At 49.6% G+C, this 24,676-nt stretch overlaps 2 protein-coding genes, 1 long non-coding RNA gene and 1 pseudogene across 3 annotated transcripts; all 4 read right to left on the bottom strand.

Moving 5' to 3' along the window:
- The window catches only part of LOC141104961 (uncharacterized), a 72,317-nt pseudogene that overhangs the window by 27,993 nt on the left and 19,648 nt on the right, over positions 1 to 24,676 (bottom strand).
- LOC141105483 (uncharacterized) lies at positions 6,550 to 9,326 on the bottom strand. Its single transcript, XM_073595336.1, has 5 exons — positions 9,291 to 9,326; positions 7,796 to 7,913; positions 7,582 to 7,679; positions 7,295 to 7,501; positions 6,550 to 7,163 (listed from the first exon to the last, which is right to left on the bottom strand). The coding sequence occupies exons 1-5, from the start codon at positions 9,324 to 9,326 to the stop codon at positions 6,960 to 6,962; spliced, it is 663 nt and encodes a 220-aa protein (XP_073451437.1). The 3' UTR covers positions 6,550 to 6,959.
- On the bottom strand, positions 11,970 to 20,281 carry LOC141105027 (uncharacterized). The gene is made up of 2 exons (XR_012235529.1): positions 20,173 to 20,281; positions 11,970 to 12,843 (listed from the first exon to the last, which is right to left on the bottom strand). It is a non-coding gene; the product is annotated as an uncharacterized lncRNA (long non-coding RNA).
- Positions 14,115 to 17,907, bottom strand: LOC141105482 (uncharacterized). The gene is made up of 3 exons (XM_073595335.1): positions 17,895 to 17,907; positions 14,961 to 16,767; positions 14,115 to 14,866 (listed from the first exon to the last, which is right to left on the bottom strand). The coding sequence occupies exons 1-2, from the start codon at positions 17,905 to 17,907 to the stop codon at positions 15,701 to 15,703; spliced, it is 1,080 nt and encodes a 359-aa protein (XP_073451436.1). The 3' UTR covers positions 14,115 to 14,866; positions 14,961 to 15,700.

Below are 24,676 nucleotides of genomic sequence, written 5' to 3'. Positions count from 1 at the left end.
CGCAGTGCATTGCTGGCTGATGATTGGCCAAGCATGCACTATGACCCGCATGCTTGGCCAATCACAGCGCCGTCTGTACAGAGAGCCGTAATTGGCCAAATCCAGGGTGGCTTTGGCCAATTATGGCTCAGGGGGTTTAGTACACGCCCTACACTATATAAGGCCACCTGCGTGGTGGCCTTGTGTGGTGTGTTGCGGTGGCAGCGGAGAGATAGACAGAGAGACAGTGTCATTTGATTTAAGTTAGAGTAGGCAGGCGAGTCAGTTAGCTGCACTTACAGTGTATTGTGTATATATATATATATATATATGCATCCCAGGTGTTGTATATATATATATATATATATATATATATATATATATATATACACTGTATTCAGTTTAGCTAGATCCATTCCTGTTATTCTCTTCCTACTGACAGGCAGGCAGGTGTTTTTACAGTATTTACAGCTACCTGAAGAAAATTGCTGGTGTTCTTCTGATCCTATTAGTCCTATTAGCTACAGTATTTACAGTTAGTGTAGTGCGTCCTCTGCACAGTGTGCACCTAAAGCTACCTGAAGAAAATTAGTGGTGTTCTTCTGATCCTATTAGTACAGTAACGCAGGCAGCTGCAGTATTTACAAGTTAGTTTAGTGCGTCCTCTGCACAGTGTGCATCTAAAGCTACCTAAACAAAATTAGTGGTGTTCTTCTGATCCTATTAGTACAGTACCGCAGGCAGCTGCAGTATTTACAAGTTAGTGTAGTGCGTCCTCTTCACAGTGTGCACCTAAAGCTACCTAAGGACAATTGCTGGTGTTCTCACTAATAATACAACAGGCAGGCAGTTGATTCTGCTAGCTGCAGTATAATCAGTATATATATACATCCCAGCTTTGTGCAGCTACATATCACTGCAGGCCATTAGTATGTCTGGAAGGCCAACAAGGAGAGGCAGACAGTCACAAGCCAATAAAAGAGGGCAAGCAGGCTCTGTGTCTAGAGGCAACAGTGCTGGTCGTGGACACGGTGCATCCTCATCAGCACGTGGCCGTTGGACACGCTTGTCCTTTTTTTTCGGAAGCTGACCATGTTAAGCCGCAACATGCGGAAGACTTGGAAGAGTGGATTACCAAGCCGTCCTCATCCTCCTCATCCTCTCTAACCCAGGCTCAGGATACTTTGTCTGGCAAAGCAGCTGCCAACGCCTCTTCCCTCGGCTCAATGGCATCAGTCACTCCTTCCCTAGCCCCACCGTGTCCTCCTGAGGAGTCCCCCGAACTGTTTGACCACAGTGTTGGGTATATGCTCCAGGAGGATACCCAGCGTTTTGAAAGCTCCGATGATAGTAGTCAGCTAGAGGAAGGCAGCAACGTGAGCCCAGAGAGAGGGGGTGCCCAAGAAGGACAGCAATCTGGCAGTCATGTTCCCCCAGCTGCAGCATACTGCCAGGTTTGCTCCAGTGATAAGGAGGGAGGGGATGATGAGGTCACTGACTCCACGTGGGTTCCTGATAGGAGAGAGGAGGAGGAGGCACATCTCCAAAGAGGCAGGATGCCCTCCAGGGGCCAGCCTAAGGGCAGCACGCTGACTGCATCACACCGCAGAGCTCCGCATGTGCAGGGCACTACTGTCTCTGTGCATTATTCCGAAAGTTCTTTGGTGTGGGCCTTTTTTGAGACGAGTGCATCAGATCGCACCGCTGCTATTTGCAACATATGTCTCAAGCGTATCTCGCGTGGCCAAAACATCACCCGCTTGGGCACCACATGCTTGACCAGACATATGTCAACCTGCCATGCAGTTCGTTGGCAAGCATACCTAAAAGACCCACACCAAAGAACAAAGTGGACCTCTCCTTGCTCCTCTTCAGCTGGGATTTCCAACCCCACTATACCTTCAGTCCTCTCTGAGACCTGCACTGAGAGGAATGAAGGTGTAGAATTAGGTGTGTCACAGCCAAGTACTTGCGGGCAATCTGCTATCGGTACACCAACGTCAGATTGTACCAGGCAAATTTCCCTGCCCCAGCTGCTGCACCGCCGAAAGGAGTTCGCTCCCAGCCATCCACATGCCCAGCGGTTGAATGCTAGCTTGGCAAAATTGCTAGCACTTCAACTGCTGCCTTTTCAGTTGGTAGACTCTACCCCCTGAGTTTGTGGAATGTGCGGTTCCTCAGTGGCAGGTTCCCAAATGCCACTTTTTCTCATGGAAGGCGATTCCGGCTCTCTACCGGCATGTGGAAGGCAATGTCTTGGCCTCGCTGGACAGGGCGGTCAGCGGTAAGGTGCATATTACCGCTGACTCATGGTCCAGCAGGCATGGACAGGGACGTTACCTATCTTTCACCGCGCACTGGGTGACTCTTTTGGCAGCTGGGAAGGATGCAGGACAGAGTGCAGTAGTGTTGGAGGATGTTCCGCCACCACGCCTCCAAAATTCTACTAGTGGTGATTCTGCCACAACTCTCTCCTCCACCCCCTCCTCTTCTTCTTCCTCCTTGGCCTCTTCCTGTGCTGATTTGTCCTCGGAACCACCGGTGCTCCGTAGGCGTTTAAGGGGCTACGCAAGTACGCAGGCAAAAAGATGCCATGCTGTGCTTGAGCTGGTGTGCTTGGGGGACAGGAGCCACACTGTCAGCTCTGCAGGGGCAGGTTCAGAGGTGGTTGATGCCACGCCAACTTAAGGCAGGAATGGTGGTTTGCGACAATGGCACCAACCTCCTCTCCGCCCTCCGACAGGGACAAATGACCCATGTGCCCTGTTTGGCTCACGTCCTTAACTTGGTGGTGCAGCGGTTCTTCGACAGGTACCTGGGCTTACAGGATGTCCTGAGGCAGGCCAGGAAAGTCTGTGTGCATTTCCGCCGGTCATATAATGCCAGTGCTCAGCTGACAGACCTCCAAAAGGAATTTAACCTGCCCAAGAACCGCCTAATCTGTGATATGCCCACCAGGTGGAACTCAAAGTTGGCCATACTGCAGTGGCCATCAATGAGTACCTGTGCGACTATGGCACCAGGACAGGGTCAGGGGAGCTTCTTTTTTTTTCCCACGCCAGTGGGCCATGATCAGGGATGCATGCACTGTCCTGTCATCATTTGAGGAGGCCACGAGGATGGTGAGCAGTGACAGTGCATGCATCAGTGACACTGTCCCTCTTGTCCACCTTTTGGAGCACACGCTGCGTGGAATAATGGACAGGGCACTTGAGGCAGAACAGAGGGAGGAAGAGGAGGACTTCCTTACCACTCAAGGCCCCCTTTATCTAGACAGTGTTCCTGCATGCCCACCGATCACATAGGAAGAGGACGAGGAGGAGGAGGATTGTGTGAGCATGGAGGTGGAGCCTGGCACTCAGCATCAGCAGCAGTCTTCAAGGGATCATTTACAATCCAAAGAAACCCATGGACTTGTACGTGCCTGGGAGGAGGTGGGTGCGGATCATGTCGTCCTTAGTGACCCAGAGGACTCCGGACCGAATGCCTCAGCAAACCTACGCTGCATGGCCTCCCTGATACTGCAAAGCCTGCGGAAGGATCCTGGTATTCGTGGTATCAAGGGGAGGGATCATTACTGGCTGGCAACCCTCCTTGATCCATGTTACAAGGGTAAGGTTGTGGACCTTATCTTGCCGTCACAGAGGGAGCAGAGGAAGAAACATCTTCGGGAGGCCTTGCAGAAAGGTTTTGTGCAACGCGTTTCCAGAGCCTGGGAGGTTACAATTTCCTGGTCCTCCTGGACAACGTGTTGCTGAGGCTTCGGTCAGTCACAGTAGGAGCGGTGGAGAAGGTGGCCGTCTGACCGATGCATTCAGACAATTTTTTAGTCCACAGCCCCAAGGTCTGATCGGTTCCAGCAACCATCGCCAGCGTCTGATTCACATGGTGCAGGATTACCTAGGGGCAAGATCAGACTTGGACACCTTTCCCACCAAAAATCCTCTGGGTTACTGGGTCTTGAAGATGGATCACTGGCCAGAGCTTGCACAGTATGCAATTGAGCTACTGGCCTGTCCTGCATCCAGCGTTCATTCGGAACGCACAGTCAGTGCTCCTGGAGGCTTTTTTAACCGATCACAGGGTGCGCCTGTCCACCGAATCATTAGATTCAGTGGACAGGCTGACCTTCATAAAAATGAATCAGTCTTGGATCACCAGCTACCAAGCACCTGATGCTGATGTAAAAGATTGATTTTTTTTTTAATGTGAGATCCCTTCAAGACTGCCTATGCTAATGCTGAGTGACTATCCTGTTATGCTGAGTCACAATCCTCTTCCTCCTCAATTTTCATGCTGATAGCTTGTGAGAACATTTTTGGTTCTAGGCACCGCCACCAGTGGCTAAGGCCCAATTTTCCTGCCCCTGTTTAACAGGGGCGTGTAATTACAATTTTTGATGCAATACTTTGCAGCAGGGCTCATTCCTGCACTCCAACTAGAGTATCTGTGAGGGGTTGCAGTGTTGTGGCAATTTTTCTGCCTTTGTTTAAGAGGGGCGTGTAATTACAATTTTTGATGCAATACTTTGCAGCAGGGCTCGTTCCTGCGCTCCAACTATAGTATCTGTGAGAGGTTGTAGTGTTGTAGCACCAGCACCAGTGCCCAAGGCCTATTTTTCAGCCCCTGTTCAACAGGGGCATGTAATTACAATTTTTGATGCAATACTTTGCAGCAAGGCTTATTCCTGCGCTCCAACTACAGCATCTGTGAGGGGTTGCAGTGTTGTGGCACCAGTGCCTAAGGCCCAATTTTTCTGCCCCTGTTCAACAGGGACAGGTAATTACAATTCTTGATATAATATTTCACAGCAGGGCCCCTTCCAGCACCCACCAAGAGTAACTGTGAGGACTTACAGTGTTGTGGCACCAGCACCACCACCATCAAAGGCCCAATTTTTCTACCACTGTTCAACAATGGCATGTAATTACAATTCTTGATCTAATATTTCACAGCAGGGCCCGTTCCTGGGCCCACCAAGAGTAACTGTCAGGGCTTACACCAACACCTAAGGCCCGAATTTCTGCAGAGTAGATAGGGCAGGCCCCTACTTTCAAACATCCAACTTACAAACGACTCCTACTTGCAAACGGAGACAACAGGAAGTGAGATGAAATCTACCCCTAGAAAGGGAAATTTTTTCCTGTAAGAGTTAATATGGGAAAAACATTTCTCCTTTCCACTGATGCTTTATCACCAATCCTTGTTTCACTAAAAAACCCAAATTTTCAAGAAACATTTGTCATTGGGACAAAAAGTGAGGTGAAATCTTCTAAAGAGGAGCACAGACAGCAAAACAAATGTCACAGGGGTGATAACCCTTCCCCATGTTTTCCAAAAAGCTTAAAAATAGATTGTTTGGCTGGAGCTACACTTACAAAATGTACCAGTTCAAATTTACAAACAGATTCTACTTAACAACAAACCTACAGTCCCTGTCTTGTTTGCACCGCCTGTATACTGCAGTTCAGAATATATAGGGCCTGGGGGCCCCACACCTTTCCTTTTTTTAATTTGGGTGCGGGGTTCCCCTTAATATCCATACAAGATCCAAAGGGCCTGGTAATGGACTGGGGGATACCCATGCCGTTTGTCTCACTGATTTTCATCCATATTGCCAGGACCCGACATTACATTAAAGCCGCAAGCAGTTTTAAATGACTTTTTTTCCTTTAAAAATGACATTTTGTGCCGTGACTGTTCTAAGCACGGGAAACACGCACCACTTTACAGGTATACTATAGACACCCCTCAGGTACGATATTTAAAGGAATATTTCACTTTTTTTTTTCACTTTAAGCATCAACAAAATCACTGCTCCTGAAAAAACGGCCGTTTTTAAAACTTTTTTTGCATTGATACATGTCCCCTGGGGCAGGACCCGGGTCCCCAAACCCTTTTTAGGACAATAACTTGCATATTAGCCTTTAAAATTAGCACTTTTTATTTTGAACGTTCGAGTCCCATAGACGTCAATGGGGTTCTAAAGTTTGTGCGAACTTTCGGTCTGTTCGCAGGTTCTAGTGTGAACCGAACTGGGGGGTGTTCGGCTCATCCCTAGTCCGGAGTATGTAATGTACAGAAGTAAGGAGTATGTAACGTACAATATAGAGTATGTGGTGCAGAGGTCAGGAGTATGTAATTTTCAACATAGTGTATATAGTGCAGGGGTAAGGAGTATGTAATAGGGATGAGCCCGATGTTCAAGTCCCCCCCCCCTCCTGAACCGTACCAGTCCACATGCCCTCAACATGGGGAGGGTGCTTTGGGTTCCCCCCAAAGCACCTTGTGCCCATGTTGATGGGGACAAGGGCCTCAACCCTCACAACCCTGCCTGGTGGTTGTGGGGGTCTGCGGGCGGGGGGGCTTATTAGATATTATCGGCCCCCAGATCCCCCCCACCATGTGAATGGGTATCGGGTACATTGTACCCCTATTTATTCGCCAAATAAGTGTCAAAAAAGTAAAAACAACAGTTTTGAACAATTCCTTTATTAGAAAAAAAAAAGTGTCCCGTGATGTAAATCCATCGTCAATCACGGCATCCGGTGGTCCCGAAAAATATAAAAAAAAAACTTGAAAAACTCCGTCTCCCCACGACTACCGTCTTTTCGCTTTGACAGCTGTTATATAGGCAAGGAAGGGACCACCCGGTGACGTAAACGGGTGACCCCACCCCCCTCTGATGTCAAACGCCATCACAAGTTACTCTGCCAGAGATCTTGCTAGACCCGGGCATGGGGCAGAAGACTCAAGGTATATACCCCAGGTGTCTAGGCTAAGCAATGCCCATGGTGAACATCAACATTGTGACTGCCAGCTGAACCCCAGAATCTCCATAAATCCAGTCTAGATACATAAATTGTGTCTTCAGCACAGAGAAGGAAGATTATCCGAGAGAAATACAGGAATACAGGACGGGGAACACAGCTCAGGAAAGTGACCAGGGGACTACAGGCTGATATCACCCAGTCCCCACCCTACTCTGGACCAATCAGTGAGCAGTATGGGTGGAGGAATAGATTTAGAATTAATGACCCACCTGTGCTGATCTCTGTAGGAGTGTCCTCCTCTATAAATGTCCCCGTTATTCCATCCTCCTCCATAGACTGCTGATCATCCCTCACATACCTCTCTTCTTCTTCTGATTTAACCTCAAATTCTATATCGATTGGATCTCCACTCTAAATCAAGAAAATGAGAGAGAATATCATCTGTAAAATATAAGCTTTATTATTGTGACATCACATAAAAAAAAAAAAAAAAAACACATCCTCTCCAGAAGTCCATATTCTAGATGCACCGATCCACCAACCGTGTAACAGTGAGGGATGGTGTGATCTTCCTGTGTGTAATCCCGGGAATACAGAGGACGGGGACATCTCTCTGGTGGGTTCCTGGTAATAGGTGGTTCCATCATATCCTTGTGTTCCTCTGAAAACTCCTCCATCTCACCATACTCCTCATCCTCCTCTTTATACTCTTCATTAACATTAATATTATCATCCCCAAGGTTTACACTCTGAATATATAATAAAACATTCACTGTAACAAATATGCTTGTGTATAAATCATAACTACCAATAATTGTCAATCATCTACCTGGTGATGGTGAGGGATGGTGTGACCTTCCTGTGTGGAATCCCGGGAATACAGAGGACGGGGACATCTCTCTGGTGGGTTTCCATTACTGGATCCATCTGTAGGAAACACACACACTGACTGAATACATTGTTTCTATGTGTTTATCAGATGATGGGGGATCTAGGTGGACCTTCCGTACTGCTCTCTCCTTTACAATAAAGTCTCCTCTTACCCGGTGATGTGAGGGGCGGCTGATTGTCCATCATGACGTCCTTCCGAGCACCGCTCACCTCTCCTGTCAGCAGCTCGATGATCTCTCTGGTGACTTCTAGAATCTTCTTTTTATTTCTCTATTCTATCAGGGAGGGAGGTGGAGGGAATGTGATGGTCATATGATCTCCAGACTTCACAGGAGGAAAACTCTAGATTTGAACACAAATAGTAAAATCAAATGACATTCCCAGAATCCTCCTCACCTCACTGGTCAGGTCTCTTTTTATTTAAACCCCACATTATGCTGAGGAGCTGTGAGGTCAGTGTGATGTCATAGGATTCTCTGACTCTGGTTGGAGGGAAATTGGGAGAAGGAGCTGTGGAGGGAACCCTATTGCCCCGTACACACGGTCGGATTTTCCGATGGAAAATGTCCAATCGGAGCGTGTTGTCGGAAATTCCGACCGTGTGTGGGCTCCATCGGACATTTTCCATCGGATTTTCCGACACACAAAGTTGAAGAGCAGGAGATAAAATTTTCCGACAACAAAATCCGTTGTCGGAAATTCCGATCGTGTGTACACAAATCCGACGGACAAAGTGCCAGGCATGCTCAGAATAAATAAAGAGATGAAAGCTATTGGCCACTGCCCCGTTTATAGTCCCGACGTACATGTTTTACGTCACCGCGTTTAAAACGATCGGATTTTCCGACAACTTTGTGTGACCGTGTGTATGCAAGACAAGTTTGAGCCAACATCCGTCGGAAAAAATCCTAGGATTTTGTTGTCGGAATGTCCGAACAAAGTCCGACCGTGTGTACGGGGCATATGAGTTTTCTGTTCACAGAATCATTTCTCCTGGGTGCGTCCCACCACTCCTAAACCGAAAGATGAACTTTTTCTTTGGACTTTGCCAGGACACATCATATTCCTGTGTTCTCTGTGTACTCCGGAGACTTTACTGATCACATTTTAGGATGAATAGCTGAGACTTGGACCATTATGGAAAAAAATTTCCGGACATTTACTACCAAATACATTTTTCCCTTTTTCATCTTTTTTAAATCTTATAAAATAAAGACATACATATTCCAATTCTCCCTAAATAAACCTCCCATCCCACACCACTAATAAAAGTACTATAATGCATTTGTCAGGAGTGTGTTGCGCTCCTGCTCCTCATTTCAGCATCCTGGTTTTGGCTGTGATGCATTCTCCCTGTCTGTCTGTCCCACCTGCAAGGTGATTGATGTGGTCAGTCTCTGGGTGGAGACCAAACCTGATTTAAGCCAGCCAAGCCTGCAATCTCATGCTTGTGATATTGCGTTTGTAACATGTGCTCCAAGCTCTCTGTTTGTCTGCCCTCGTTGATGACCTTGGATTGGATATTGACTACTTTCTGAACTCTGTCTGCCTTTTGACTACGGATTTGAGCCTGACTATTCTGAACTTTGCCTGCCTTGTACCTGAACGATCGTTGAACCACTCTGCCTGTCTGCCAACCGCAAGTACCTGGTTGCTGTACTCAGTTCGTTCCTGCTCAGGCATGGTGGCCAGGCACTATAGCATTGTGTATAAGTCCTGGGGGCAACTGAGTACCAGGAGGCCTGCTTGCCTTATGGGAAAGGGGGCTTCTATAGGTGAAGAACACAGAAGCCAGCTATAGTGTGTGACCACCTGTGTTAGGGGTAAGCATGACATACATTGTTAGTATAGATATAGAAATTCTACAATAGACTGATGAGGTGAGAAGGTGATTGGTGGAAAAGGTGACATCTCCTAAATTAAGGAAATGTTTCAGAACTTTAAGTGGGATAATGTTCTGACCCTGAGAGGGGTTCATCTACATTTCCACATTATATATGGCTGGGGGGGGGCACATTGTCTTTCTATAAGTGGGTTCTTTATTTAAGTGGGAGGACTTTGGCTCTGCACTTCAGCAATACTTCTGACAGTTGTGTCCTCTCTCCTTAATCTCTCTTTCCCCTCACCCCTCTTCTCCACCCCACTGCCTGTATATATCACCCCCACTTCTGCCCTCTCCCGGTTACTGCACTCACCAACTTCTGCTAATTCTAAACCCACATTCTAAGAAAAACCTCCAGGACACTGGGATATTTCCCTTCATATAAACCACACTTCCATATTACCTCACCCCCCCCTTCTGCTTCTCCTGGGCCTCCATCGTTTAACTGTGCCCAATGCTCTCAACACCCCATGCCCTCTGGCAGCAGCTGCAATCCACACAATTTTGTTTCTATTCCTCTTCTTCCCCAAACCAACCTCCCCTTCTCTTGCGCCCTTTGGAAGGCCTGCTCTGTCTGTAACAAACTCACTTCTGTCCATGACCTCTTTATCACTAACTACTTGCTGTTACTGAAACCTGGCTTCATGAACCCGACACTGCTTCTCCTGCTTCCCTCTCCCATGATGGCCTTCTCTGGACCCTCTTCCCCAGACCCTGTGGATGTATTTTTGTTTGAAGGAGGTGGAGTGGGAATCTTAGCTCCACATAACATCTTTCAGGTACTTCACCCACCTCCCTCTCTGTCAATCTCCTCCTTTGAGGCACATTGTATTTATATTTTTTCTCCAGTTTCTTTAACCACGTACCCACTGGGCACTTAAACCCCCTTCCTAAAGAGGACCAATTTTCAGCTTTTGGTGCTCTCATGCTATGAGGCCAGTCATTAAAAATTGATCACACCTGATGTACTGATGGCTGATTCTCATTTCTTGAGACCCTAACAAGCCAGGAAAGTTCAAATAACCCCCAAATGACCCCTTTTTGGAAAGTATTCATTCCTAGGTATTTAGTAAGAGCCATGGTGAGTTTTTTTGAAGTTTTTTTCCCACAATTCTTTGTAAAACCAAGATTTTTTTTCACAAAATTGTCATATTAGCATTTCTTACACACACAGCATATGCATAGCACAAATTACACACCACATGTGTGAAACTTTTACACAGCCTGGCCACATACTGAGGCCCAACATGCAGGGAGCACCTTCAGGCATTCTAGGAGCATAAATTACACATATCATTTTTTTACTACCTCTTGCACTTTTGAAGGCCCTGAAGCACCAGGACAATGGAAACGCCCAAAAAATGACCCCATTGTGGAAAGAAAACACCCCAACGTATATTCTATGAGGCATAATGAGTCTTTTGAACAGGTCATTTTTTCCACAAGTTTTTGGAAAATGTGGAAAGAAAACGAAAACGCATTTTTTTTACACAAAGTTGTCCATTTTATACAATATTTCTAACATATACATACCAACAATTACACATCAAAATACATTCTCCTACTCCTCCTGAGTATGGCGATACCACATGTGGAAGACTTTCCACAGTATGGCTGGGGGTGATTGGGGATGACTGAGCATGGCAGAGTATGGCAGAGTATGGCAGCGTATTTCTGGGGATGATACAAAAAAGATACAAAAAAGACGCCACTTGCTCCCATCTATAGCTGGCTATCACAGTAAGAAGCATTGGAAGGCTAACTAGAAAATGCATTTCTTGGGGAAAATGCGTGGCAATGCTGAGCAGCTGAATTGCTAAAACGGCCGCCATCAAAACTGCCCCCATCATATTGCCATCAAAACTGCCCCATCAGAATTGCCCAATCAAAATTGTCCCCATCAAAACTGCCCCATCATATTGCCACCATCAAAACTGCCCCATCAGAATTGCCCCATCAAAACTGCCCCATCAAAATTGTCCCCATCAAAACTGCCCCATCATATTGACACCATCAAAACTGCCCCATCAGAATTGCCCCATCCAAACTGCCCCATCATATTGCCACCATCAAAACTGCCCCATCATATTGCCACCATCAAAACTGCCCCATCAAAACTGCTCTATTAAAATTGTCCCCATCAAAACTGCCCCATCATATTGCCACCATCAAAACTGCCCCATCAGAATTACCCATCAAAACTGCCCCATCATATTCCTCTATTATAAATCAGTACATGGTGTGTCTGTCCCCTCCCCCGGGCTCTGTAATCAGAGCTGAGATTCTCCAGCCACCTCCCCCCCTGTGTATAACAGAAGCTTTGGTAACCATATCTACAAAAGCAACACAGTACACTCTGATTAATAGCTAAAATTTCCTGAAATGACCACTAAACAAACAGCTTTTTCACAAAAACTGAAAAGATATAGCCAGATAGCTGAATATTTTGTGAACATTTAAAAGTTTATTTGGCGTCTGTAGGTGAAAGTATGAAGGAGCTGAAACTTTTGGGAGCGGAAGAAGATTTTAAGGATCTGAAGCATGCTCTCATTGACTTCAATGTTAAAAAAAGTGATAAAAAGCTTAATATTTTAAAAAGCATAGAGAGGAAAGTATAACAAGTAATTCTGCGCTGCCCGAAAAGACGGATAAGCAGCTAACATGGCTAATAGGATGTAAGCATATACCAGTAAGACAAAAAATATATGTAGCGCTAAAAAACTAAAAGTTCAACAGAAGGGCAATATAGTCCAACTATTAGTAAAAAGCATTTAAGCAAAAAAAAGTCCTCAATATTATATGACTCATAAAAGTTAATGGTCCATATAAATGTAGTGACTTCATGTGAAGAACAGATCAAATACGTGACATCTGAAGTGAAAACAGAAGAAGCACACCATCACCGACAATGAGAAGGCTTACTGAATCCCGTGGACCCAAGGGGACATACGCCCAATTGGGTCAAATCAGACTTGGGTGGTGGGTGATGGTAGATATTCCGGAAAAATGATGGAGATGGACATCTAGGAATAAACCATGGACTGGTGTGTTCCTAATGCTGTGATCGCATCTGCCGCACACCTGCTGTGGGGTGCCGGCTGTGCAGCCAGATAGCTGAATATTTTGTGAACATTTTAAAGTTTGTTTGGCGTCTGTAGGTGAAAGTATGAAGGAGCTGAAACTTTTGGGAGCGGAAGAAGGTTTTAAGCATCTGAAGCATGCTCCCATTGACTTCAATGTTAAAAAAAAGTGATAAAAAGCTTAATATTTTAAAAAGTATAAATGGTAGAAAAAAAGTTGAAAAAGTCCCATCATCAGCTGAAAGAGAAGAAAATTTTAATAGTTGAATGGTTTTAATAGCTAAAAGTATGCAGAAGTTACGCAGAGCCAAAAAACGTACAGAATAAAATTAAAGAATAAAAATAAATAAAATCGAATAACAATAGTGGGACTGCTAAAGCATTCCCACTAACAAGAGGTACAAACAAGGCCAAGGATAAATCCAAGTGAAAAACCAAGCTTAACTTACCCCCAGCCCGCAAACAACCAAATAACCAATTTATCCTTGGACTTGTTTGTACTTGTTAGCCTTCCAATGCTTCTTACTGATAGCCAGCTATAGACGGTGGCAAGTGGCGTCTTTTTTGTATCACTGTCATGTTTTTTTGGTCAGGCAACGCACTGAGACCTTTGCAGCCATTGTGCTATACGCTGGGTGTTCAGAGGGCCCCTGTACCTTTAATAAGGGGTGGCTCCCCCTTCAGTCCACCTGTTCTCACCTATCCATGAGAATGCACGTTTGCAAATGTGTGCAGACTAAGCCCCTGCTTTTAAAACATACTGTTAGACAGGTTATTTGGTTGTCTGCGGGCTGGTGGTAAGTTAAGCCTGTCATACTGCCAACCCGTCACCCTGCCCCCCTATTGTCACACTGCCCCCCTTCATACTGCTCACCTCACACTGGCTTTTTCCCAATCACACCGGCCCCTCGACATATCACTGCCCCATTATATTTTTCCCCTCGTATATCACTGCCTTCCCATCATACCAACCACCTTCTGTCACACTGCACCCCCCCATCATACTACTCCACCACTGTCACAATGCCTCGGTAACCTTCTCTTGTCACACTGCACCCCTCCTGTCACACTGCCCCCCTCTTATCATACTGCCACCCCCGTCATACTGCCTCTGTCCTAAAACACTCCTCCTCTCCTGTCACAATGCCTAGGTACCCTTCTAATGTCACACTGCCCCCCTCTTGTCATACTTCCCTTCTACCCAATCATATTGCCCCCCTGCTATCACACTGCCCCCGTCATACTGTACACCTCCTTTCACACTGCCTAGGTATGCTTCTCTTGTCACACTGCCCCAGTCTTGTCATACTACCCTTCTACTGTCGTACTGCCCCCTTCTGTCATACTGCCACCCCTGTCAGACTGCCCCCCTCCTGTCACACTGCCCACCATGATACTGCTCCCCTCCTTTTACACTGTTCCCCTCCTGTCACACTGCCCCCCTCCTACATCCTGCCCCCCCCCATGATGCTGCTCCCCTCTTCTCATACTGCCCCCCTACTGTCACACTGCCCCGTCATACAGCCTCCCTCCTGTCATACTGCCCCCTTCAAATAATCTATAAGGACTTAATAATATATATGTATCTAAAAGGATTTATTCCTTTTGTATCACCGATCTCCCTTCTCTATTCTGACCTGTGCCGGCCCCCCGGTTCCTCACCGATCTCCCTTCTCTATACTGACCTGTGCCGGCCCCTCCGTTCCTCACCGATCTCCCTTCTCTATACTGACCTGTGCCTGCCTCTCCATTCCTCACCGATCTCCCATCTCTATACTGACCTGTGCCGGCCCCTCCATTCCTCACCGATCTCCCTTCTCTATACCGACCTGTGCCGGTCCCTCCGTTCCTCACCGATCTCCCTTCTCTATACTGACCTGTGCCGGCCCCTCCGTTCCTCACCGATCTCCCTTCTCTATACTGACCTGTGCCTGCCTCTCCATTCCTCACCGATCTCCCATCTCTATACTGACCTGTGCCGGCCCCTCCATTCCTCACCGATCTCCCTTCTCTATACCGACCTGTGCCGGTCCCTCCGTTCCTCACCCATCTCCCTTCTCTATACTGACCTGTGCCGGCCCCTCCGTTCCTCACCGATCTCCCTTCTCTATACTGACCTGTGCCGGCCCCTCCATTCCTCACCCATCTCCCTTCTCTATACTGACCTGTGCCGGCCCCTCCGTTCCTCACTGATCTCCCTTCTCTATACTGACCTGTGGCGGCCCCTCCGTTCCTCACCAATCTCCCTTCTCTATACTGACCTGTGCTGGCCCCTCCGTTCCTCACGATCCCCCTTCTCTATACTGACCTGTGCTGGCCCCTCCGTTCCTCACGATCTCCCTTCTCTATACTGACCTGTGCTGGCCCCTCCGTTCCTCACTGATCTCCCTTCTCAATACTGACCTGTGCCGGACCCTCTGTTCTCCACCGATCTCCTTTCTCTATACTGACCTGTGCCGGTCCCTTCGTTCTTCACCGATCTCCCTTCTCTATACTGACCTGTGCCGGCCCCTCCGTTCCTCACCGATCTCTCTTCTCTATACTGACCTGTGCCGGCCCCTCTGTTCTCCACCGTTCTCCCTTCTCTATACTGACCTGTGCCGGCCCCTCCATTCCTCACCGATCTCCCTTCTCTATACTGACCTGTACTGGCCTCTCCACTCCTCACCGATCTCCCTTCTCTATACTGACCTGTGCTGGCCCCTCTGTTCTCCACCGATCTCTTTTCTCTATACTGACCTGTGTCGGCCCCTCCATTCCTCACCAATCTCCCTTCTCTATACTGACCTGTGCAGGCCCCTCCATTCCTCTCCGATCTCCCTTTTCTATACTGACCTGTGCCGGCCCCTCCGTTCCTCACGATCTCTCTTCTCTATACTGACCTGTGCCGGCCCCTCCATTCCTCACCGATCTCCCTTCTCTATACTGACCTGTGCCGGCCCCTCCGTTCCTCACTGATCTCCCTTCTCTATACTGATCTGTGCCGGCCCCTCCATTCCTCACCCATCTCCCTTCTCTATACTGACCTGTGCCGGCCCCTCTGTTCCTCACCGATCTCCCTTCTCTATACTGACCTGTGCTGGCCCCTCCGTTCCTCACGATCTCCCTTCTCTATACTGACCTGTGCTGGCCCCTCCGTTCCTCACTGATCTCCCTTCTCTATACTGACCTGTGCCGGTCCCTTCGTTCTTCACCGATCTCCTTTCTCTATACTGACCTGTGCCGGTCCCTTCGTTCTTCACCGATCTCCCTTCTCTATACTGACCTGTGCCGGCCCCTCCGTTCCTCACCGATCTCTCTTCTCTATACTGACCTGTGCCGGCCCCTCTGTTCTCCACCGGTCTCCCTTCTCTATACTGACCTGTGCCGGCCCCTCCATTCCTCACTGATCTCCCTTCTCTATACTGACCTGTGCTGGCCTCTCCACTCCTCACCGATCTCCCTTCTCTATACTGACCTGTGCTGGCCCCTCTGTTCTCCACCGATCTCTTTTCTCTATACTGACCTGTGCCGGCCCCTCCATTCCTCACCGATCTCCCTTCTCTATACTGACCTGTGCTGGCCCCTCCATTCCTCTCCGATCTCCCTTCTCTATACTGACCTGTGCCGGCCCCTCCGTTCCTCACCGATCTCCCTTCTCTATACTGACCTGTGCCGGCCCCTCCGTTCCTCACCGATCTCTCTTCTCTATACTGACCTGTGCCGGCCCCTCCATTCCTCACCGATCTCCCTTCTCTATACAGACCTGTGCCGGCCCCTCCGTTCCTCACTGATCTCCCTTCTCTATACTGACCTGTGCCGGCCCCTCCATTCCTCACCCATCTCCCTTCTCTATACTGACCTGTGCCGGCCCCTCCGTTCCTCACTGATCTCCCTTCTCTATACTGACCTGTGCCGGCCCCTCCGTTCCTCACCGATCTCTCTTCTCTATACTGACCTGTGCCGGCCCCTCCATTCCTCACCGATCTCCCTTCTCTATACCGACCTGTGCCGGTCCCTCCATTCCTCACCGATCTCCCTTCTCTATACTGACCTGTACCATCCCCTCCGTTCCACACCGATCTCTCTTCTCTATACTGACCTGTGCCGGCCCCTCCGTTCCTCACCGATCTCCCTTCTCTATACTGACCTGTGCCGGCCCCTCCGTTCCTCACTGATCTCCCTTCTCAATACTGACCTGTGCCGGACCCTCTGTTCTCCACCGATCTCCTTTCTCTATACTGACCTGTGCCGGCCCCTTCGTTCTTCGCCGATCTCCCTTCTCTATACTGACCTGTGCCAGCCCCTCCGTTCCTCACCGATCTCTCTTCTCTATACCGACCTGTGCCGGCCCCTCCGTTCCTCACCGATCTCCCTTCTCTATACTGACCTGTGCCGGCCCCTCTGTTCTCCACCGGTCTCCCGTCTCTATACTGACCTGTGCCGGCCCCTCCATTCCTCACCGATCTCCCTTCTCTATACTGACCTGTGCTGGCCTCTCCACTCTTCACCGATCTCCCTTCTCTATACTGACCTGTGCTGGCCTCTCCACTCTTCACCGATCTCCCTTCTCTATACTGACCTGTGCTGGCCTCTCCACTCTTCACCGATCTCCCTTCTCTATACTGACCTGTGCTGGCCCCTCTGTTCTCCACCGATCTCCCTTCTCTATACTGACCTGTGCCGGCCCCTCCGTTCCTCACCGATCTCTCTTCTCTATACTGACCTGTGCCGGCCCCTCCGTTCCTCACTGATCTCCCTTCTCTATACCGACCTGTACCGGTCCCTCCATTCCTCACCGATCTCCCTTCTCTATAGCGACCTGTGCCGACCCCTCCATTCCTCACCGATCTCCCTTCTCTATACTGACCTGTGTCGGCCCCTCCGTTCCTCACCGATCTCCCTTCTCTATACTGACCTGTGCCGGCCCCTCCGTTCCTCACCGATCTTCTGAAGTAATACAATCATAAAGCAGAACTCGTTTCATTTCCTCTTTTCAGCATCTTACATACAAAAAAACAGGAAACGTCTGGACGCTAATTTCTCTTTTAACCAATGGGGAAAGCCCCATCCCCCACCCCCCCTCATAATACACAACTAATAATAAAGCTCCTTTAACATTCTATAATGTGTGAATAATAAAGCAATATCATGTTTGTCATAAAATATTCCATTACAAAGCAAGTTCCTCTTTTTCTGCTGAAGCCCCTGGGCATAGTGCCCGGGACATTTCCTAATAAGCCCAAGGAAAGAACAAAATATAAACCCATATTAAGGGGCACCCTAACCCCCCTCCACTTTGATCCTAACTCATAGTCCTCATCGTACCTGCTGAACCTGATAGATGAGAGCTATTGAATAACAAATCATGGAGGTCCAATCAGAAAAAATTTCTGCCGAATCGCAAGTTTGTGCGATGACTCGGGTCCTTCACATCACAGCCCCCCCTTCTTATATTACAATTCCCTTCTTACATCAATATCCTCTGCCCCCCTTCATGTCACCCCCCACAGTGGTGTCCTCTGCCCCCCTTCATGTCACCCCCCACAGTGGTGTCCTCTGCCCCCTTCATGTCACCCCCCACAGTGGTGTCCTCTGCCCCCCTTCATGTCACCCCCCCACAGTGGTGTCCTCTGCCCCCCTTCATGTCACCCCCCACAGTGGTGTCCTCTGCCCCCTTCATGTCACCCCCCACAGTGGTGTCCTCTGCCCCCTTCATGTCACCCCCCACAGTGGTATCCTCTGCCCCCTTCATTTCACCCCCCACAGTGGTGTCCTCTGCCCCTCTGCCCCCTTCATGTCACCCCCCACAGTGGTGTCCTCTGCCCCTCTGCCCCCTTCATGTCACCCCCCACAGTGGTGTCCTCTGCCCCTCTGCCCCCTTCATGTCACCCCCCACAGTGGTGTCCTCTGCCCCTCTGCCCCCTTCATGTCACCCCCCACAGTGGTGTCCTCTGCCCCTCTGCCCCCTTCATGTCACCCCCCACAGTGGTGTCCTCTGCCCCTCTGCCCCCTTCATGTCACCCCCCACAGTGGTGTCCTCTGCCCTCCTTTACAGCATCCCCTTCCCACAGCAGTGTTCTCTGGCCCCCCTACCTATCACAGCCCCCCCCCCCGCAACTCCATACCCTCATTTACATTGCAGCCCTTGCAGCTCTGTCCCCCCCCCCCCCCCCCATTCACATTGCAGCCCCTGGAGCTCTGACCCCTCCCCTTTCACATTTCAGCTCCTGCAGCCCTGTCCCCCCCATTCACATTACAGCCCCTGCAGCTCTGCTGCCCTTATTCATAGTACCGCCCCCCAGCTCTGCCCCCCCATTCATATTACAGCCCTTGCAGCTCTGCCCCCCCCCCCCTTCATATTATAGCCCTTGTAGCTCTGCCCCCCCCCCCATTCACATTTCAGCCTTTGCAGCTCTGCCCCCCCCCCCCCGTTTACATTACAGCACCTGCAGATTTGCCCCCACAGCCCCTCCATTCACATTACAGCCGCTTAATTCACATTACAGCCCTTGCAGCTCTGTCCTCCCCCATCCACATTACAGCCCCTACAGCTCTGCCCCCATTCTCATTACAGTCCCTGCAGCTCTGCTCCCCCACACTCCATTCACATTACAGCTCCTGCAGCTCTGTCCCCCCCATCCACATTACAGCCCCTGCAGCTCTGCCCCCCCCCCCCTATTCACATTACAGCTCCTGCAGCTCTGCCCCCCCCCCCTATTCACATTACAGCTCCTGCAGCTCTGCCCCATCATTCACATTACAGCCCATGCAGCTCTGTCCCCCCCATCCACATTACAGCCCCTGCAGCTCTGCCCCCCCCCCCTATTCACATTACAGCTCCTGCAGCTCTGCCCCATCATTCACATTACAGCCCATGCAGCTCTGTCCCCCCCATCCACATTACAGCCCCTGCAGCTCTGCCCCCCCCCCCTTTCACATTACAGCTCCTGCAGCTCTGCCCCATCATTCACATTACAGCCCATGCAGCTCTGTCCCCCCCCCCATCCACATTACAGCCCCTGCAGCTCTGCCCCCCCTATTCACATTACAGCCCCTACAGCTCTGCCCCCCCCATTCTAATTACAGTCCCTGCAGCTCTGTGCCCCCCCTATTCACATTACAGCTCCTGCAGCTCTGCCCCCTCCATTCACATTACAGCTCCTGCAGCTCTGTCCCCCCCATTCACATTACAGCCCTTGCAGCTCTGCCCCCCATTCACATTACAGCCCCTGCAGCTCTGCCGCCCCTCCATTCACATTACAACCCCCAGCAGCTCTTCCCCCCCCATTCACATTACAGCCCCTGCAGCTCTGTCCCCCCCCCCCCATTCACATTACAGCCCCTGCAGCTCTGCCCCCCTCATTCACATTACAGCCCCTGCAGCTCTGTCCCCCCCCCCCCATTCACATTACAGCCCCTGCAGCTCTGTCCCCCCCCCCATTCACATTACAGCCCCTGCAGCTCTGCCCCCTCATTCACATTACAGCCCCTGCAGCTCTGCCCCCTCATTCACATTACAGCCCCTGCAGCTCTGCCCCCTCATTCACATTACAGCCCCTGCAGCTCTGTCCCTTCACTCTCCTACCTTACTCAGGGACGGAGCAGAGAGCGGGAGTAAACACAGCTCTGGATGGAGGGCGGGATCAGCAGCTTCCGGAATGATCTTTTTTAAGTTAACCACCAAGGCCCTGCATCCTAACAACCAATCACCGGCTGGTTAACTCCGGCAGCTCCTGCACCCGCCCTCCATCCTAAACAGCTGTGCCTCCCAGTGATCTAGCCTGCCTCTCCGCTCGGCTGAGGCTCCTAAATGTCGGGACCGCGGCCTGTTCTAGATCAGGACTTTGGAATCACACAAATAACAAATTTCATTACAAAATATATGAAAAGGAAACAAAGTGTCATTTATAATGAGTGTAGCGGCTTCCTTCCCCCGGGGTCAGTGCACAGCGCGGGATCAGGAGAGGAGATACGTATTATATCTGCCTAGCAACAAAAAGGGGAAGGAGCGGTCTTGTCTCTAAAAGGGGAAGGACCGGGTCTTGTCTCCACTAGACAAGTTACATGATACAAATGTCTTTAACCACTTAAGCTCCGGAAGATTTACCCCCCTTAAAGACCAGGCCATTTTTTGCGATACAGAACTGCGTTGCTTTGCGGCACTGACAATTGCGCGGTTGTACCCAGTTAAAATTGATGTCCTTTTTTCTCAACAAATAGACCTTTCTTTTGGTGGTATTTGATGACCTCTGCGGTTTTTATTTTTTGCGCTATAAACAAAAAAACGAACATTTTGAAAAAAAAACAATATTTTTTATTTTCTGCTATAATAACAAAAAATAATAAAAAAATCAAATTTCTTTATCAATTTAGGCCAATATGTATTCTACTACATGTTTTTGGGTAAAAAAAATCCCAATAAGCATCTATTGATTGGTTTGCGCAAAAGTTATCACGTCTACATACTATGGGATAGATTTATGGAATTTTTATTTTATTTTTTACTAGTAATGGCGGCAAACATCGATTTTTAGCGGGACTGCGACATTGCAGTGGACAAATCGGACACTAAGGGGTTTATTTATTAAAGCTAGAGAGGGCAAAACTAGTCACAATTCTGCAGAGAAACCAATCAGCTTCCAGGTCCTGAGGAACCTCAGACTGTGAGGGACGGTGCCGGACCATCGTATTCCTCTTATCCTGAGGAACCTCAGACTGTGAGGGACGGTGCCGGACCATCGTATTCCTCTTATCCTGAAGAACCTCAGACTGTGAGGGACGGTGCCAGACCATCGTATTCCTCTTATCCTGAGGAACCTCAGACTGTGAGGGACGGTGCCGGACCATCGTATTCCTCTTATCCTGAGGAACCTCAGACTGTGCGGGACGGTGCCGGACCATCGTATTCCTCTTATCCTGAGGAACCTCAGACTGTGCGGGACGGTGCCGGACCATCGTATTCCTCTTATCCTGAGGAACCTCAGACTGTGAGGGACGGTGCCGGACCATCGTATTCCTCTTATCCTGAGGAACCTCAGACTGTGGGGGACGGTGCCGGACCATCGTATTCCTCTTATCCTGAGGAACCTCAGACTGTGAGGAACGGTGCCGGACCATCGTATTCCTCTTATCCTGAGGAACCTCAGACTGTGAGGGACGGTGCCGGACCATCGTATTCCTCTTATCCTGAGGAACCTCAGACTGTGAGGGACGGTGCCGGACCATCGTATTCCTCTTATCCTGAGGAACCTCAGACTGTGAGGGACGGTGCCGGACCATCGTATTCCTCTTATCCTGAGGAACCTCAGACTGTGAGGAACGGTGCCGGACCATCGTATTCCTCTTATCCTGAAGAACCTCAGACTGTGAGGGATGGTGCCGGACCATCGTATTCCTCTTATCCTGAGGAACCTCAGACTGTGAGGGACGGTGCCGGACCATCGTATTCCTCTTATCCTGAGGAACCTCAGACTGTGAGGAACGGTGCCGGACCATCGTATTCCTCTTATCCTGAGGAACCTCAGACTGTGAGGGACGGTGCCGGACCATCGTATTCCTCTTATCCTGAGGAACCTCAGACTGTGCGGGACGGTGCCGGACCATCGTATTCCTCTTATCCTGAGGAACCTCAGACTGTGAGGGACGGTGCCGGACCATCGTATTCCTCTTATCCTGAGGAGCACGAGGCTGTGAGGGACGGTGCCGGACCATCGTATTCCTCTTATCCTGAGGAACCTCACACTGTGAGGGACGGTGCCGGACCATCGTATTCCTCTTATCCTGAGGAACCTCAGAGTGAGAGGGACGGTGCCGGACCATCGTATTCCTCTTATCCTGAGGAACCTCAGACTGTGAGGGACGGTGCCGGACCATCGTATTCCTCTTATCCTGAGGAACCTCAGACTGTGCGGGACGGTGCCGGACCATCGTATTCCTCTTATCCTGAGGAACCTCAGACTGTGAGGGACGGTGCCCGACCATCGTATTCCTTTTATCCTGAGGAACCTCAGACTGTGCGGGACGGTGCCGGACCATCGTATTCCTCTTATCCTGAGGAACCTCAGACTGTGAGGGACGGTGCCGGACCATCGTATTCCTCTTATCCTGAGGAACCTCAGACTGTGCGGGACGGTGCCGGACCATCGTATTCCTCTTATCCTGAGGAATCTCAGACTGTGCGGGACGGTGCCGGACCATCGTATTCCTCCTATCCTGAGGAACCTCAGACTGTGAGGGACGGTGCCGGACCATCGTATTCCTCTTATCCTGAGGAACCTCAGACTGTGAGGGACGGTGCCGGACCATCGTATTCCTCTTTCCTGAGGAGCACCAGGCTGTGAGGGACAGTGCCGGACCATCGTATTCCTCTTATCCCGAGGAACCTCAGACAGCGATCACAGAGCGTGCCAACCACACGCCGCAGTAATCACCGGAGGATGTCATATGACGGTCTTCCAGAACTGGCCGCTGTCATTCGGCTATAGCGCGGTCAGCAAGTGGTTAAGGAAAGGATAGTCTAACTCTAAACCCTCGCTACCCTCTTTCTGAAGAGTTTTAGACCCTCGCAGCTGAGGACCATGAGTCTCGTTGTGACATCCGGTTACCCTGCGCAACGGCACAGTTATTGGCATCCAGTGCAATCTCAGGAACCCCGCATAGTGCAGGAGGGCGCTCTTCTTTTAGCTCACAGATGAGATTCTTGCTGAGGACCGGGGAATGGCCGGTATCTGAACCCTATGAGAGTGGTCTCAGTCCAAGCAGCCTCTGGCACCCAGTGCCCAGGGCGAAGATAGCAAATTGTGCCCCCTCCGAAAGGGGGAGGGGCCAATAGCGGCATGCAGAGCACAATGAATGTAATGTTTGTGGCATGGGCAAAATAGCACCAATAGTTGTGGTACATTGCAGCAAACTGAAGAGTTTGCATTGCATGCAGTTGCAGTGTGACCCCATTCCATTTAATTTTTGCCATGACCATGAAGTAAAGCATCGGGCCATGGCAGGTGTACAGAACAGCTGAACCTCTTTGTTCATTTGGGGGTCTGAGGAGGAAGGTATGGGGGGTGGTCTGAGGACTCGGGGGGTCGGAGAAGGACAGGGGGTCTGAAGAGGAGAGAAGTCTGGCAGGGGTCTGAGGAGGATAGAGTAGGTCTGAGGAGGAGGAGGGGCTAAAGAGGAGAGGAGTGGGGGGGGTCTAAGGAGAGGGAAACTCTGTGGCTGAATTTCCCCCCTTGAACTCACAGATAATCGGGAATTTAGTGGCATCTTCTTCTTTTCCTCTCCAGTCATGTGCCACCACGCCTCTGTAGGTCAGGGGGATGCTACATGTATAAGAAGGATGGAGGTCTTCACTTTCCTTTGAGAAAGCCTACGTGGACAAAACACGCTGGGGCAAGGTTTTAACGTCCTCGCGCATGCGTGCCAGGATGGGCGGCATGCTGTATTGTATTTGCGATTGAATACATGCACTTTGTGAGTAATAAACAAACAGTTTTATCCTCTTCTTTTTTGTGGTAACAAGGGGCTTCTTATGAGAATGTGACCTTGCTTCGGATACCCCTATTGGCAGCAATTAATGATTGCATTTCCGGAAGCTGCGCTGTGTATGCGGTGGCTTGATCTTGTGATTGCTGGGCTGAACCTAATTTTAAGTGCTTTAGACCTCTAGAAAATGGGCATTTTCAATTTGACAGACTTGGCTGAATGGGGGTTCAGGTTTGGTGTCTGAGCTTCTTTGAAGTTTGCAGAATCCTGCTAAAAAAATTAAATATGAGTACATTTCGGCTCATCCCTATTAGAGAGTCAGTGATCACAGGCATCCTGACAACCAGTGACACATCTCCACCCGTCCCATTCAGCCAGACATTCCCAGCATAGAGATTAATGTAAACAATGGGGGTAAGAAACCAATCCTTTCTGAAGTGACCCGATTCCCATAGACTGCTCATTCTATCTGTTCATGGACAGGGGATGTTCTGTAAGTCTTCCCAGAAGGTGATGGTGAGATGGAGGAGAGCCAAGTGATGTAACGCCAAGGATTTTGCAGACAGATGTAATGAGCTTTTCAATGTTAGCAAGCATGTTGTGTGAAA

This window comes from Aquarana catesbeiana, linkage group LG08, assembly GCF_042186555.1.
Source record: "Aquarana catesbeiana isolate 2022-GZ linkage group LG08, ASM4218655v1, whole genome shotgun sequence".
Classification (NCBI taxonomy): domain Eukaryota; kingdom Metazoa; phylum Chordata; class Amphibia; order Anura; family Ranidae; genus Aquarana; species Aquarana catesbeiana.
Note: the sequence above shows the minus strand (reverse complement) of the source record. Positions and strands in the feature narration are given on the sequence as shown.